Source organism: Bos mutus, chromosome 15 (genome assembly GCF_027580195.1).
Source record: "Bos mutus isolate GX-2022 chromosome 15, NWIPB_WYAK_1.1, whole genome shotgun sequence".
NCBI classification, from domain to species: Eukaryota; Metazoa; Chordata; class Mammalia; order Artiodactyla; family Bovidae; genus Bos; species Bos mutus.
In genome coordinates this window covers 33,656,982-33,672,576 of record NC_091631.1, presented here as the reverse complement: position 1 = coordinate 33,672,576, position 15,595 = coordinate 33,656,982, and the positions used below count along the sequence as shown (strand labels likewise).

The 15,595-nt window shown below is 39.1% G+C and overlaps 1 protein-coding gene across 1 annotated transcript in view; it reads left to right on the top strand.

The window, feature by feature from the left end:
• LOC102286614 (interferon-induced very large GTPase 1-like) overlaps positions 1 to 15,595 on the top strand; it is a 46,524-nt gene that overhangs the window by 23,754 nt on the left and 7,175 nt on the right. Inside the window, 2 exon segments of the mRNA XM_070383853.1 lie at positions 13,659 to 13,814; positions 13,817 to 15,594. Of these exon segments, the coding sequence (XP_070239954.1) occupies positions 13,661 to 13,814; positions 13,817 to 15,594 (1,932 nt within the window). The 5' untranslated portion in view covers positions 13,659 to 13,660.

Below are 15,595 nucleotides of genomic sequence, written 5' to 3'. Positions count from 1 at the left end.
AATTATCTGTCTCCTCACCGTGGGTGAGCAAGGACGTCTCTGTCTTCTTCAGCGAGCAATCTATAGAACCTAGAACGTTACTGGCAAATGACCAGTATTTGTAAACACTGAAATAAATGTAGGGCATCCTTGGTTTGGGCTTCCCTCGTGGTTCAGATGGTAAAGAATCTGCCTGCAATGTGGGAGACCTGGGTTCAATCGCTGGGTTGGGAAGATCCCCTGGAGGAGGGCATGGCAATCCACTCCAGTATTCTTTGCCTGGAGAATCCCCATGGACAGGAGTCTGACAGGCTACAGTCCACGGGGTCACAAAGAGTTGAACACGACTGAGTGACTAAGCACAGCACAGCACAACCTTGGTTTATTTTTGTATTAAACTAGCTTAGATAAACACAAGAAAGAAGAAAACAGTTTCATTGGTCTTAACAATCAGTAAGATGAAGACAGAGTACAAAAATATGTTATTTAACTTAGCAATCAGAGACTGAAGGACAGGATTGTGGTATTAAAAGTCATATGGCACAACCTAAACTTACAAAAAATAGTAAACAGAATGTTCATTAGCTTATTTAGCCATAATATATTCATATTTGAGGGCTTCCCTGGTGGCTCAGATGATAAAGAATCCGCCTACAGTGTGGGAGACTTGGGTTCGATCCCTCGGTTGGGAAGATCCTCTGGAGGAGGGCATGGCAACCCTCCTCCAGTATTCTTGCCTAGAGAATCCCCATGGACAAAGGAGCCTGGTGGGCTACAGTCCATGGGGTCACAAAGAGTCGGGAGCAACTAAGCACATTCATTCATATTTGATGACTCAGAGAGTAAAGAATCCGCCTGCAGTGTAGGAAACCCAGATTTGACCCCTGGGTTGGGAAGATCGCCTGGAGAAGGAAATAACTACCTACTGTAGAACTGCCTAGAGAATTCCATGAACAGAGGACACTGGGGGACTATAGTCCATGGGGTTGTAAAGAGTCAGACACGACTGAGCAACTAAGCACAGCACAGCACATATAGTCATACTTACTAAGATAATGTTTCAAGTTTTTGGAAATATTATAGTGAAAGGAATAAACAGGCTGAGAACTTAAAGAGGAGACAAACTCCAACCTGTATTTATCTAGAATAGGAATGCCTGAGCATGTCTGGGGGCTAATATGAAACAATCAGGGGATAAGGACATGCAACGAATGAAATAAGGATAAATGAGAGAGCAAAGCTCAAAGATGGTGGCTAAACCTTATGCATTCTCTGGAGAAGGGAATGGCAAACCACTTCAGTATTCTTGCTTTGAGAACCCCATGAACAGTATGAAAAGGCAAAAGATATGACACTGAAAGATGAACTCCCCAGGTTGGTAGTTGCCCAATAGGCTACTGGAGAAGAATGAAAAAATAACTACAGAAAGAATGAAGAGACGGAGCCAAAGCAAAAACAAAGCCCAGTTGTGGATGTGACTGGTGACGGAAGTAAAGTCCGATGCTGTAAACAGCAACATTGCATAGGAACCTGAAATGTTAGGTCCATGAATCAAGGCAAAAGGGAAGTGGTCAACCAGGAGATGGCAAGAGTGAACATCAACATTTTAGGAATCAGTGAACTAAAATGGACTGGAATGTGCATATTTAATTCAGATGACCATTGTATCTACTACTGTGGGCAAGATTCCCATAGAAGAAATGGAGTAGCCCTCATAGTCAACAAGACTCAAAAATGCAGTACTTAGGGGGAAAAAAAAAAAAAAAACAGAATGATCTGTTTACTTCCAAGGCAAACCATTCGATATAACAGTAATCCAAGTCTATGCCCCCACCAGTAATGCTGAAGAAGCTGAAATTGAACAGTTCTATGAAGACCCACAAGACCTTCTAGAACTAACACCCAAAAAAGATGTCTTTTTCACTTTAGGGGACTGGAATGCAAAAGTAGGAAGTAAAGAAACATCTGGAGTAACAGGCAAATTTGGCCTTGGAGTATAAAATGAAGCAGGCCAAAGACTAACAGAGTTTTTCCAAGAATAAGCACTGGTCATAGCACACACCCTCTTCCAACAATAAAAGAGAAGACTACACATGAACATCACCAGATGGTCAATAACGATATCAGGTTGATTATATTCTTTGCAGCCAAAGATGGAGGGCTCTATACAGTCAGCAAAACAAGACCCAGAGCTGACTGTGGCTCAGATCATGAACTCCTTATTGCCAAATTCAGATTTAAATTGAAGAAAGTAGGGAAAACCACTAGACCATTCAGGTATGACCTAAATCAAATCCCTTATGATTATACAGTGGAAGTGACAAATAGATTCAAGGGATTAGATCTGATAGAGTGTCTGAAGAACTATGGACAGATGTTCGTGACACTGTACAGGAGACAATGATCAAGACCATCCCCAAGAAAAAGAAATGCAAAATGGCTTTCTGAGGAGGCCTTACAAATAGCTGAGGAAAGAAAAGAAGCTAAAAGCAAAGGAGAAAAGGAAAGATATACCCATGGGAATGTAGAGTTCCAAATAGCAAGGAGAGATAAGAAAGCCTTCCTCAGTGATCAATACAAAGAAATAGAGGAAAACAATAGAATGGGAAAGACTAGAGATCTCTTTAAGAAAATTAAAGATACCAAGGGAACATTTCATGTAAAGATGGGCAAAATAAAGGAAAGAAATGGTATGGACCTAACAGAAGCAGAAGATATTAAGAAGAGGTGGTAAGAATACACAGAAGAATTATACAAAAAAGATCTTCATGACCCAGATAACCATAGAGCCAGACATCTTGGTATACAAGATGTATACCTAGAGCCAGACATCTTGGTATACAAAGTCAAGTGGGCCTTTGTTCATCACTATGAACAAAGCTAAAGGAGGTGATGGAATTCCAGTTAAGCTATTACAAATCCTAAAAGATGATGCTGTGAAAGTACTTCACTCAATATGCCAGGAAATTTGGAAAACTCAGCAGTGGCCACAGGACTGGAAAAGGTCAGTTTTAATTCCAATCCCAAAGAAGGGAAATGGTAAAGAATATTCAAAGGACTGCACAATTGCACTCAATTCACACGCTAGCCAAGTAATGCTCAAAACTCTCCAACCCAGGCTTCTATACTACATGAACCGTGAACTTTCAGATGTTCAAGTTAGATTCAGAAAAGGCAAAGGAACCAGAGATCAAATTGTCTACATCCTTTGGATCATAGAAAATGCGAGAAAATTCCAGAAAAATAGCTACTTCTGCTTCGTTGACTACACTAAAGCCTTTGTGTGAATTGGAAAAACTTTGGAAAATACTTAAAGAGATGGGAATACCAGACCACCTTATCTGCCTCCTGAGAAATCTGTATGCAGGTCAAGAAGCAACAGTTAGAACTGGACATGGAACAACAGACTGGTTCCAAATTGGGAAAGGAGTATGTCAAGGCTGTATACTGTCACCCTGCTTATTTAACTTATACACAAAGTACGTCATGCAAAATGCCAGGCTGGATGAAACACAAACTGGAATCAAGATTGCCGGGAGAAATATCAATAGCCTCAGAAAAGCAGATGACACCACCCTTATGGCAGAAAGTGAAGAAGAACTAAAGAGCCTCTTGATGAAGGTGAAAGAGGAGAGTGAAAAAGTTGGCTTTTAAGCCAGCATTCAGAAAACGAAGATCACAGCATCTGGTCCCATGACTTCATGGCAAATAGATGGGGAAACAGTGGCAGACTTTATTTTGGGGGTCTCCAAAATCACTGCAGATGGTGACTGCAGCCATGAAATTAAAAGATGCTTACTCCTTGGAAGGAAAGTTATGACCAACCTAAACACCATATTAACCGACTCCACTGTTCTTGCCTGAAGAATCCCAGGGATGGGGGAGCCTGGTGGGTTGCTGTCTATGGGGTCACACAGAGTAGGACAGGACTGAAGTGACTTAGCAGCAGTAGCAGCAGCAAACACCACATTAAAAAGCAGAGACATTACTTTGCCAACAAAGGTACATCTATCAAAACTATGGTTTTTCCAGTAGTCATGTATGGATGTGAGAGTTGGACTATAAAGAAAGCTGAGCACCAAAAAATTGATGCTTCTGAACTGTGGTGTTGGAGAAGACTCTTGAGAGTCCCTTGGACTGCAAGGAGATCCAACCAGTCCATCCTAAAGGAGATCAGTCCTGAGTGTTCGTTGGAAGGACTGATGTTGAAGCTGAAACTCCAATACTTTGGCCACCTGAAGCAAAGAACTGACTCATTGGAAAAGACCCTGATGCTGGGAAAGGTTGAAGGCGGGAGAAGGGGACGACAGAGGATGAGATGGTTGCATGGCATCACCAACTCAAGGGACATGAGTGGGTAAACTCTGAGAGTTGGTGATGGACCGGCAGGCCTGGTGTGCTGCAGTCCATGGGGTCACAAAGAGTCGGACACAGAGCGACTGAACTGAACTGAATAGGTATACAGTCATATCTCATTTTATTGTGCTTTGTGGATATTGTGTTTTTTACAAACTGAAGTCTTGTGGCAACCCTGCATTAAGCAAGCCTACAGGCACCAATTTTTTTCTCTCTCTACAACCCCTGGCAACCACTGATCTATTTTATAGTCTCCATAGTTTTGACTTCAACTATTTCATATAGTTGGAATAATAAAGTATGTAGCATTATCAGACTGTTCTCTTTCACACAGCAATGTGATTTAAGAGTCTTCTTTGTCTTTCACAGCTTTATAGATCAATTCTTTTTTTTTTCTAAACAGTAATAATAACCTAGACAGCATATTAAAAAGCAGAGACATCACTTTGTCAACACAGGTCCATATAGTCAAACCTATAGGTTTTCTAGCAGTTATGTACAGATGTGAGACTTGGACCATAAAGAAAGCTCAGTGCTGAAGAACTGATGCTTTCAAATTGTGGTGCTGAAGAAGACACTGTCTCTATAAATTACGTTGGGAAGAACTGATGCCTTAACAATATTAAACATAAATATCTCTCCATTTATATAGATATTCCTTTATTTCTTTCATTAGAGTTTTGTAGTTTTCCTTATATAGATCTTGCATATATTTTATTAGGTTTATATTTAAGTATTTATTATGCAAGGGTGCTAGTTTAAATGGTATTGTGTTTTTAACCTCAAATTCCAATGGCTTATTGCTAGCATATTAAAAAACAATAGTTTTGTATTCTAACCCTTATATTCTACTACCTTGTTGTATTCAGTAATCAGTCCCAGGAGATTTTTTGTTGATTCTTTGGCATTTTTTACATACTGTCATCTACAAACAAAGACATGTTCTATTTATTTCTTCCCAAATCAGTATATTTTTATTTCCTTATCTTATTAACTAACTCTTCCAATAGAATGTGTGATAGGAGAGATGAGACGGGATATCCTTAACCTATTTTTCTTTAAGAGGACAGTTTCTAGGTTCTTAGCATTAAGTGTAATGTTAATAGTAGGGCTTTTGTTAATGTCTTTTATCTAGTTCAGTAAGTTCCCCTCTATTCTTAGCTTGCTGGAAGTTTTAATAATGAATAAGTATTGGATTTTGTCAAATGGGTTCTCTCCATGTGGTTTTTCTTTTCAGTTCATTGTAGTATATTACATGAATTGATTCTGAACGTTGAATCCACTTTGCTTACCTGAGGTAAATCCTACATGGTTGTGGTATATAACTCCTTTTTACATTATTAGATTTAATTTGTTAATTTTTTTTCATAAGATATATAGGTTTTCCGTTTTCTTTCTTATAATGTCCTTAAATGGTTTTGGTATCAGGGTAACACTGACCTCATGAACTAAATTAGGAAGTACTTCTGCTTCTGTCCTCTGAAAGAGATTGTAGATATTTGGTAGTTTCTTCCCTAAATGTTTGGTAGAATTCACCAGTGAATTCCACTGGGACTAGTGATTTCTGTTTTGGATGATTGTTAAATATTGATTCAATTTTTTTAACAGACACAGGCCTATTTAGATTATTTATTTCCTCTCATGTAAGCTTAATAGTTGGTCTACCAAGGAATTGATACCTTTTATCTAGGCTATCAAACAAAAGAGCAAACAGTAAAGATGCTTGGAATGATTTCAATTTTTTTGAATTTACCAAGGCTAGATTTATGGCCCAGGATGTGATCTATCCTGGAGAAGGTTCCATGTGCGCTTGAGAAAAAGGTGAAATTCATTGTTTTGGGATGAAATGTCCTATAGATATCAATTAGGTCTAAGTGGTCTATTGTATCGTTTAACGTTTGTGTTTCCTTGTTAATTTTCTATTTAGTTGATCTAGCCATAGGTGTGAGTGGGGTATTAAAGTCTCCCACTATTATTTGTGTTATTGTTAATTTCTCCTTTCATACTTGTTAGCATTTGTCTTACATATTGTGGCACTCTCGTGTTGGGTGCATATATATTTATAATTGTTATATCTTCTTCTTGGATTGATCCTTTGATCATTATGTAGTGACCATCTTTGTCTCTTTTCACAGCCTTTGTTTTAAAGTCTATTTTATCTGATATAAGTATTGCTACTCCTGCTTTCTTTTGGTCCCTATTTGCATGGAAAATCTTTTTCCAGCCCTTCACTTTCAGTCTGTATGTGTCCCCTGTTTTGAGGTGGGTCTCTTGTAGACAACATATGTAGGGTCTTGTTTTTGTATCCATTCAGCCAGTCTTTGTCTTTTTGTTGGGGCATTCAACCCATTTACATTTAAGGTAATTACTGATAAGTATGATCCCGTTGCCATTTACTTTATTGTTTTGGGTTCGAGTTTATACACCGTTTTTGTGTTTCCTGTTTAGAGAATATCCTTTAGTATTTGTTGGAGAGCTGGTTTGGTGGTGCTGAATTCTCTCAGCTTTTGCTTGTCTGAGAAGCTTTTGATTTCTCCTTCATATTTGAATGAGATCCTTGCTGGGTACAATAATCTGGGCTGTAGGTTATTTTCTTTCATCACTTTATGTCTTGCCATTCCCTCCTGGCTTGAAGAGTTTCTATTGAAAGATCAACTGTTATCCTTATGGGAATTCCCTTGTGTGTTATTTGTTGTTTTTCCCTTGCTGCTTTTAATATTTGTTCTTTGTGTTTGATCTTTGTTAATTTGATTAATATGTGTCTTGGGGTGTTTCTCCTTGGGTTTATCCTGTTTGGGACTCTCTGGGTTTCTTGGACTTGGGTGATTATTTCCTTCCCCATTTTAGGGAAGTTTTCAACTATTATCTCCTCAAGTATTTTCTCATGGTCTTTCTTTTTGTCTTCTTCTTCTGGGACCCCTATGACCCTAATCTCAAAAATATACAAGCAACTCCTACAGCTCAACTCCAGAAAAATAAATGACCCAATCAAAAAATGGGCCAAAGAACTAAATAGACATTTCTCCAAAGAAGACATACAGATGGCTAACAAACACATGAAAAGATGCTCAACATCACTCATTATCAGAGAAATGCAAATCAAAACCACTATGAGGTACCATTTCACGCCAGTCAGAATGGCTGCAATCCATAAGTCTACAAGCAATAAATGCTGGCGAGGGTGTGGAGAAAAGGGAACCCTCTTACACTGTTGGTGGGAATGCAAACTAGTACAGCCACTATGGAGAACAGTGTGGAGATTCCTTAAAAAACTGGAAGTAGAACTGCCTTATGATCCAGCAATCCCACTGCTGGGCATACACACTGAGGAAACCAGAAGGGAAAGAGACACGTGTACCCCAATGTTCATCGCAGCACTGTTTATAATAGCCAGGACATGGAAGCAACCTAGATGCCCATCAGCAGATGAATGGATAAGAAAGCTGTGGTACATATACACAATGGAGTATTACTCAGCCATTAAAAAGAATACATTTGAATCAGTTCTAATGAGATGGATGAAATTGGAACCTATTATACAGAGTGAAGTAAGCCAGAAAGAAAAACACCAATACAGTATACTAACGCATATATATGGAACTTAGAAAGATGGTAACAATAACCCTATGTACGAGACAGCAAAAGAGACACTGATGTATAGATCAGTCTTATGGACTCTGTGGGAGAGGGAGAGGGTGGGGAGATTTGGGAGAATAGCATTGAAACATGTATAATATCATGTATGAAATGAGTCACCAGTCCAGGTTCGATGCACGATACTGGATGCCTGGGGCTGGTGCACTGGGACGACTCAGAGGGAGGGTATGGGGAGGGAGGAGGGAGGAGGGTTCAGGATGGGGAACACAGATATACCTGTGGCAAATTCATTTTGATATTTGGCAAAATTAATACAATATTGTAAAGTTTAAAAATAAAATAAAATTTAAAAAAAAAAAAAAAAAGATATAATAATTAAAATGTAAAAATAAATAAATAAATAAAAGGCCTCCTGTCTTCTAAAAGAAGAAAAAAAAAAAGAGCAAACAGTTTTTCATAGTACTCTTTTTTTCATCCCTCAAAGTCTACAGAATTCATATCCATAACCCATATTTTACTTCTGATATTAGTAATTTGTCTTCCCTCTTTTCACAGTCTGAATTATTAGTTTTGTTAGTATTTCCAAAGAATCATGTTGTACTTTTACTGATTTTTTTTCTATTGATTTCCTGTTTTCAATTTTATTGGTTTTTTAGTTCTTATTTCTTTTCTCTTGCTTATTTGGATTTAATTTTCTCTTCATTTCCTCAGATGGAAACTTAGATTATTGTTTTCATATAACTATTCTTTTGTTATGTATGCATTCAATGTAAATTTCCCTCTAAGCACGCCCTTTCACTGTAGCCCACAAATTTGGTAAGTTGTACAATAAAATGTTTCTTATTTTATTTTCCTGTGTTAGTTTTACAGTTATATATTCTTGACTCTTATATTTGACATTGTTCTAGAAATTGAAACATATATTCTAAAAAATCAGTAGAATCTTTGACCTTCCTCTCAAATACCCCAAGGAACTGAGGGTCTTTTAAATCCATTTGGTTGCAGACTCCAGCCTAAATGCAATTGCCATCATGTATTTTAAACCCCACTGTTTTATGCATTTATTTAGATTTTCCCATATATTTATTCCTTTGTTCCTCACCATCTTTTCCTGCATCTCTGACTATTCATTGGTGATATTTTCCTTCTCCTGAAAAAACATGCCTTAGTAGTTCCTTCAATGTGCATTTCTAGGTAGCAAATTTTGTTACTGTGCTGTTTTCAATTATGTTTTTCTTTCACCATAATTCTTTAAGGATATTTTAAACTCTGTATAGAATCCTACTTTATCAGCTGTTTTCTTTCAGTAGGTTTAACCTTCCATCCTACTGCCTTCTGGCTTCCATCAGTGCTGTTGAGGTCATTGCTCTCTCTAATTATTATTTGAAGATAAAATCCACTTACCTCAGACAGTCCTCAGAATGGGAGAAAGTAATACCAAATGAAAAAACCTACAAAGAATTAGTCTCCAAAATATACAAGCAGCTCATGTAGCTCAATACCAGAAAAATAAACAATCATATCAAAAAGTGGGCAAAAGACCTAAAATGACATTTCTGCAAAGAAGACATACACATGGCTAATAAACACATGAAAACATGCTCAACATCACTTACTATTCAGTTCAGTTCAGTTCAGTTGCTCAGTCGTGTCTGACTCTGCGACCCCATGAATCACAGCATGCCAGGCCTCCCTGTCCATCACCAGCTCCCAGAGTTCACTCAGACTCACGTCCATCGAGTCAGTGATGCCATCCAGCCATCTCATCCCCTCTCATCCCCTTTTCCTCTTGCCCCCAATCCCTCCCAGCATCAGAGTCTTTTCCAATGAGTCAACTCTTCCCATGAGGTAGCCAAAATACTGGAGTTTCAGCTTTAGCATCAGTCCTTCCAAAGAAATCCCAGGGCTGATCTCCTTCAGAATGGACTGGTTGGATCTCCTTGCAGTCCAAGGGACTCTCAAGAGTCTTCTCCAACACCACAGTTCAAAAGCATCAATTCTTTGGCGCTCAGCCTTCTTCACAGTCCAACTCTCACATCCATACATGACCACTGGAAAAACCATAGCCTTGACTAGACAAACCTTTGTTGGCAAACTAATGTCTCTGCTTTTCAATATGCTATCTAGGTTGGTCATAACTTTCCTTCCAAGGAGTAAGCATCTTTTAATTTCATGGCTGCAGCCACCATCTGCAGTGATTTTGGAGCCCCCCAAAATAAAGTCTGACACTGTTTCCCCATCTATTTCCCATGAAGTGATGGGACCAGATGCCATGATCTTCATTTTCTGAATGTTGAGTTTTAAGCCAATTTTTTCATTCTCCTCTTTCACCTTCATCAAGAGGCTTTTTAGTTCTTCTTCACTTTCTGCCATAAGGGTAGTGTCATCTGCATATCTGAGGTTATTGACATTTCTCCCGGCAATCTTGATTCCAGCTTGTGTTTCTTCCAGTCCAGCATTTTTCATGATGTACTCTGCATATAAGTTAATTCCTTGAGACTTCAAAGAATTTGTCTTAAAAATTTAGATATTTTAGAAAACTCAGTTGGAAAAGTTGTTCTCTCTTCTAATTATGTTTTGGCTGCACTGGGTCCTTATTGCTGTGTGCAGGCTTTCTCTATTTGCAGTAAGTGGGGGCTACTCTAGTTGCAGTGCGCATATGCACACTGCATAATCTCATCCACATCCTGTCTTCACTTCCTTTGCATATATACCCAGGGCTTCTCATTGTTATGGCTTCTTTTATTGTGGAGCACAGCCCGTAGGGCACATGGGTTTTAGTAGTTGCAGCACATGGGCTCAGTAGTTGTGGCTTGTGGGCTCTAAGCACAGGCGCAGGTGTTGTGGTGCACAGGCTTAGTTGCTCTGTGGCATGTGGGATCTTCCTGGACCAGGGATCAAACCAGTGTTCCCTACATTGCAAGGTGGATTCCTAACCACTGTCCACCAGAGAAGCCCAAAAAAGCTGTTTTTTGAATTACTGAGTCTGCCATTAAATTTAGATTCAAATTTTAGTGACATTGGTGAAGATGGAAAGCACAAAATCAAAATGACTGTAAGATGACATGACAATTAGAGTGATTCAGTAAAGACAAAAATGAAGGAAAAATCTAAGGGAGAGGTGGTAGGGGATTAAAAAGAATTGAGATTTAGGAGAGATTGAAAAGGATAATTTGAAAGGACATGAAACTACATTCACATTAGGAGGAAGAGGATGCATAGGATTATAATAGTGACATTCAGTAGGACAGGAAATACAATAAGAGAGGAAACCTGAATTATGTGTGAAGTTGAAATGTGTGAAATCTCATCTCATATAATGTGTCAAAGACAAGGTGGTTAAAAACATAACATTGAGTCAACACTGCATATAAGAGCATTTGGTTCTACATACACACATTAAGATGGAATCAGTAGATAAAGAGAATTTGATTATACATATATAGTTTATAATATAAAATAGATATATATATAATGATATTAACTAGTGTCAGAGGAAGAGTGAGAAGAGGGTGACAAGTATAAATCAGCTAAGAAGTGCATTTTATTTATTGAGATAAATTAACATATAACCTTGCATAAGTCTAAGGTATACAATGTTCTGATATGATACATTTTTATATCGCCAAATGACCAAGATAGAGTTAGCTAACACCTCTATCTCATCACAGTAGCATTTCTTTATTGTGGTGAGAACAAATAAGATTAAGTCCCTTGGCAACTTTATCATTTATAATACAGTATATTGTTTATAATTGGGGAAGGCAATGGCACCCCACTCTAGTACTCTTGCCTGAAAAATCCCATGGACTGAGGAGCCTGGTAGGCTGTAGTCCATGGGGTCGCTAAGAGTTGGACACAACTGAGCAACTTCACTTTCACTTTTCACTTTCATGCATTGGAGAAGGAAATGGCAACCCACTCCAGTGTTCTTGCCTGGAGAATCCCAGGGACAGGGGAGCCTGGTGGGCTGCCGTTTATGGGGTCACACAGAGTTGGACACAACTGAAGTGACTTAGCATAGCATAGCATAGCATACCATTGTTTATAATCACTATGTGTCCTATGTGCTCTGCTTAGTCGCTCAGTTGTGTCCAACTCTTTGCAACCCCATGGACTGTAGCCTGCCAGGCTCCTGTGTCCATAAGGATTCTCCAGGCAAAAATGCTGGAGTGGGTTGCCATGCCCTCTTCCAGGAGATCTTCCCAACCTAGGGATCAAACCCAGGTCTCCTGCATTGCAGGCGGATTCTTTACCATCTGAGCCACCAGGGAAGCCTAGATATCTAGGACTTATTTATCTACTGATGGCACATTTGTACCTTTAAACAGTATCTCCCTAATTCCTACACCTTCCAATCCTGGTAACCACCATACTACTCTGGTTTTACAAGTTTGGCTTTTTTAGATTCCACATGTAAGTGATATGATACAGAATTTCTCTTTCTTGGTCTGACTTATCTCATTTAGCATAATGCACTCAAGGTCCATCCATGTTGTCATACACAAATGGCAGGACTTCCCTCTTTCTTGTGACTATATAATATTCCACTGTGTGTCTGTGTCTGTGCATGCTGTATCACATACGCTTTATCCATTAAGCCATGGGCTGACACTTAGGCTGTTTCCATATCTTGGCTATTGTGAATAATGATGCAATAAATGTGGAGGTGCATATATCTCTTCAATATCCTGTCTTCACTTCCTTTGCATATATATCCAGGACTGGAATTGCTGGGTAGTATTGTGATCCTATTTTTCACTTTTGAGGAAACTACTATCTTTTCCATAGTGGCTAAATCAAGTTAAATTCTCAGCAACAGTATACAAGGGTTCCCTTTTTATACACCCTCTCTAGCATTTATTATTTGTAGAATATATGATGATGGCCATTATGATTGGCTTGAGGTGATACCTCATTATCATTTTGATTTGCATTTCCCTAACAATTAACAACGTTGAGTGACTTTTCATGTGCCTGTTGGTCATCTGTATGTCTTCTTTGGAGAAACACCTATTTATTCTTTGCCTACTTTTTCCTAATATTCTTTTAATGTAGCTACCCAATTTTCCCAGCATCATTTATTGGAATTTTTTTTCCATTGTTTTCTCACCTCTTTTGTCATAGATTATTGACCATAAGTGTGTAGGTTTATTTCTTGCCTCTCTATTCTATTCCATTGATCTATATGTTTGCTTTTATGTCAATGTCATGCTCTTTTTATTAATGTAGCTTTGTAGTATAGTCTGCATAGGGAACGTGATACATCCAGCTATTTTTTTTCTCCAGTCAGCTTGCAATTGAGTCTTCTGTGGTTCCAAAACAATTTTTAGAATTAATTTGTCCTACTTTTGTGAAAGTATCCTGGGTATTCTGATAGTGATTGTATTAAATCTATAGATTGCTTTGGATAGTATGGACATTTTTAACAACATTAACCCTTCTAATCAAGGAACACAGGATATCTTTCCATTCCTTTTTATCATTTTCAAATTCTTTTATCAGTGTTTATAGTTTTCAGAATATAGGTCTTTCACCTTCTTGGTTAAGTTTATTCCCTGGTATTTCATTCTTTTCAGTATGATCATAAATGGGACTGTTCCCTGAAATTTTTTTCTGATAATTCATTATTAGTGTATAGAAAAGCAACTGATTTCTGCAAATTAGTCACAGAATTCTGCATATTAACATGCAACAGGCTAACTGAGCATCTTTTCTTTCCACAGCCATGGACACAGCAGAATCTAGGCCCAATGAACCCCTGTTTAGAGGCAAAAATAGGCAAGATCTCCAAGAGATGCTCGGAGAAGTAGGACTGGCAGTTGAATACTAGTTGTCAAAGCTGCAGGAACACCTGGGTGTGACTTCTGCCCATGCCTTACAATGCTAGAAGAAAAAGACCTCCAGAAACTGAAATGCCAGGTGCAACATTCCTGGGAGAAAAGGGCCCTGGAGAAACTGCTTAACCTGTCACACTCAAATACTCTTTCAGAGTTACAGGAGTCTTGGGTGGAATCATTAAAGAAAAGGAAGATGGAGGCAGAACAGGCACTGCAGGAACAAAGAGAAATGCTGTCAGAACAGAGGCAACAACAGGAAGAGGCAGTGAGGAAAAAGGAAGCAGTGCTGAGGCAAACAATGGAGATCCCCAAAGAATTCTGGCCATCACCTGAAAACCCCCCAGGAGAAGTCATGGAAGATATGCAGAGACAACTCAAGGTCATGAAGGGGGCACTTTCTCACAGGAAAAATCTTCTAGATAGAGAACTGGTGAGACATGCTTCTGGAGGACTAGCCCTACAGGGAATTTACAAAACCAGTGACCAAAGGTGTCTTATAGGGAAGAAAGAGGAGCTACTCTGCATCCCCACGGAGTTTGTACTCCTTGGCCCTACTCAGGGTACACGGACAGAAATGAAAGAATTTACATCTTCTCAAGAAGAATCCATGTTCACTCAGACTGTAGAGAAGCTGGGCTTCAGTGTAACTGCCTTAGCAAAGGGTGGAGGTTGGGGAATTAGCCTGGAAGCTGGTATGGATCAGAGCATGCATTCAGAATCCAAGAAAATACAACAGTCACATTCTACACACTCTTATTTCTGCTCAACCAAGTTCAGCTATATCCCACTGGCCTCCTGCATCTTTCCCATTGACCAGCTCCAACTTTCCAATGCTGCTCTCCAGGAATTAAAATGCATTGAAGACCTTTTGGGTAAGTCAGAAGACCCAGACAAACTACGCTTGCTGAGGCATAGGGTTGAAGCCTTCTTCCAGAGGTTTGGTTCTCATGCTAACCAGGGCCCTCTGCACCTGGGAGGAATCTACTGGTGGAAAGCCATTTCAGAGGGTTTCCAAAAAGAGCAGCTGGCAGAAGTGAAACAGCAAGCAGCAGAGGCCCTGGATAGTTACATAAGGGGCAGTTCCAGTGGCTTTGGAGTGAACATTGGTACAGGTCTGGATATGTCAGACTCTCATTTGAAAAAAGCCTCTCAGAGAACAAGCTTCCAAAATCTCCAAACCAAAGTCAAATTATCTGTGGCTCAGACAGGTGGCCCACCAGAAGCAAATGGCCTTTCTGACTGGAAAGAAGGTCTAGTTGCCAATAATCAAACCTGGTGTGTCATTGACCGTGGACTTCAGCTGGTACCTGTTTGGGACATTGTCCTCTCTGGCCACAGAAGTGATTTTAAGGATCCTATTAAAGTAGCTAACTGCCTGAAAGACAGCTATACTGATCTGACTGAACTCACTGCCCAGATCCAGGAGGGAGAAGAATTACTGAGTATTAAGAACGAGGCTAGGATTGTCCTAGAGGATGTGAAATCCTGCAAAGTTTTTAATCCTGAAGAACAGCCTGGAAGGCTGAGAAATTGCATGCAAAGATTGAGTCAAAAAACTGAAAGTAATACCATTTGGACTAATATACGCCTCAAAAACTTGGGTCTGAAGAAATCTCTGGTAAACACTGTCAACTTTTGCAAAAAATCTTCCAATTGCAGAACGAAGTATATTAAATCTCAGGTGAGCAGTCTTTTGGATCCTCACATCCATAAAGTAAAAAACTTTCCTCAGGCTCATTCCATTATGCAATGGATATTTCAGTCAGAACCAAAGGAAGACAATGTCCATATCACCCAATTTTCCGAGTTAATTGAAATATTAA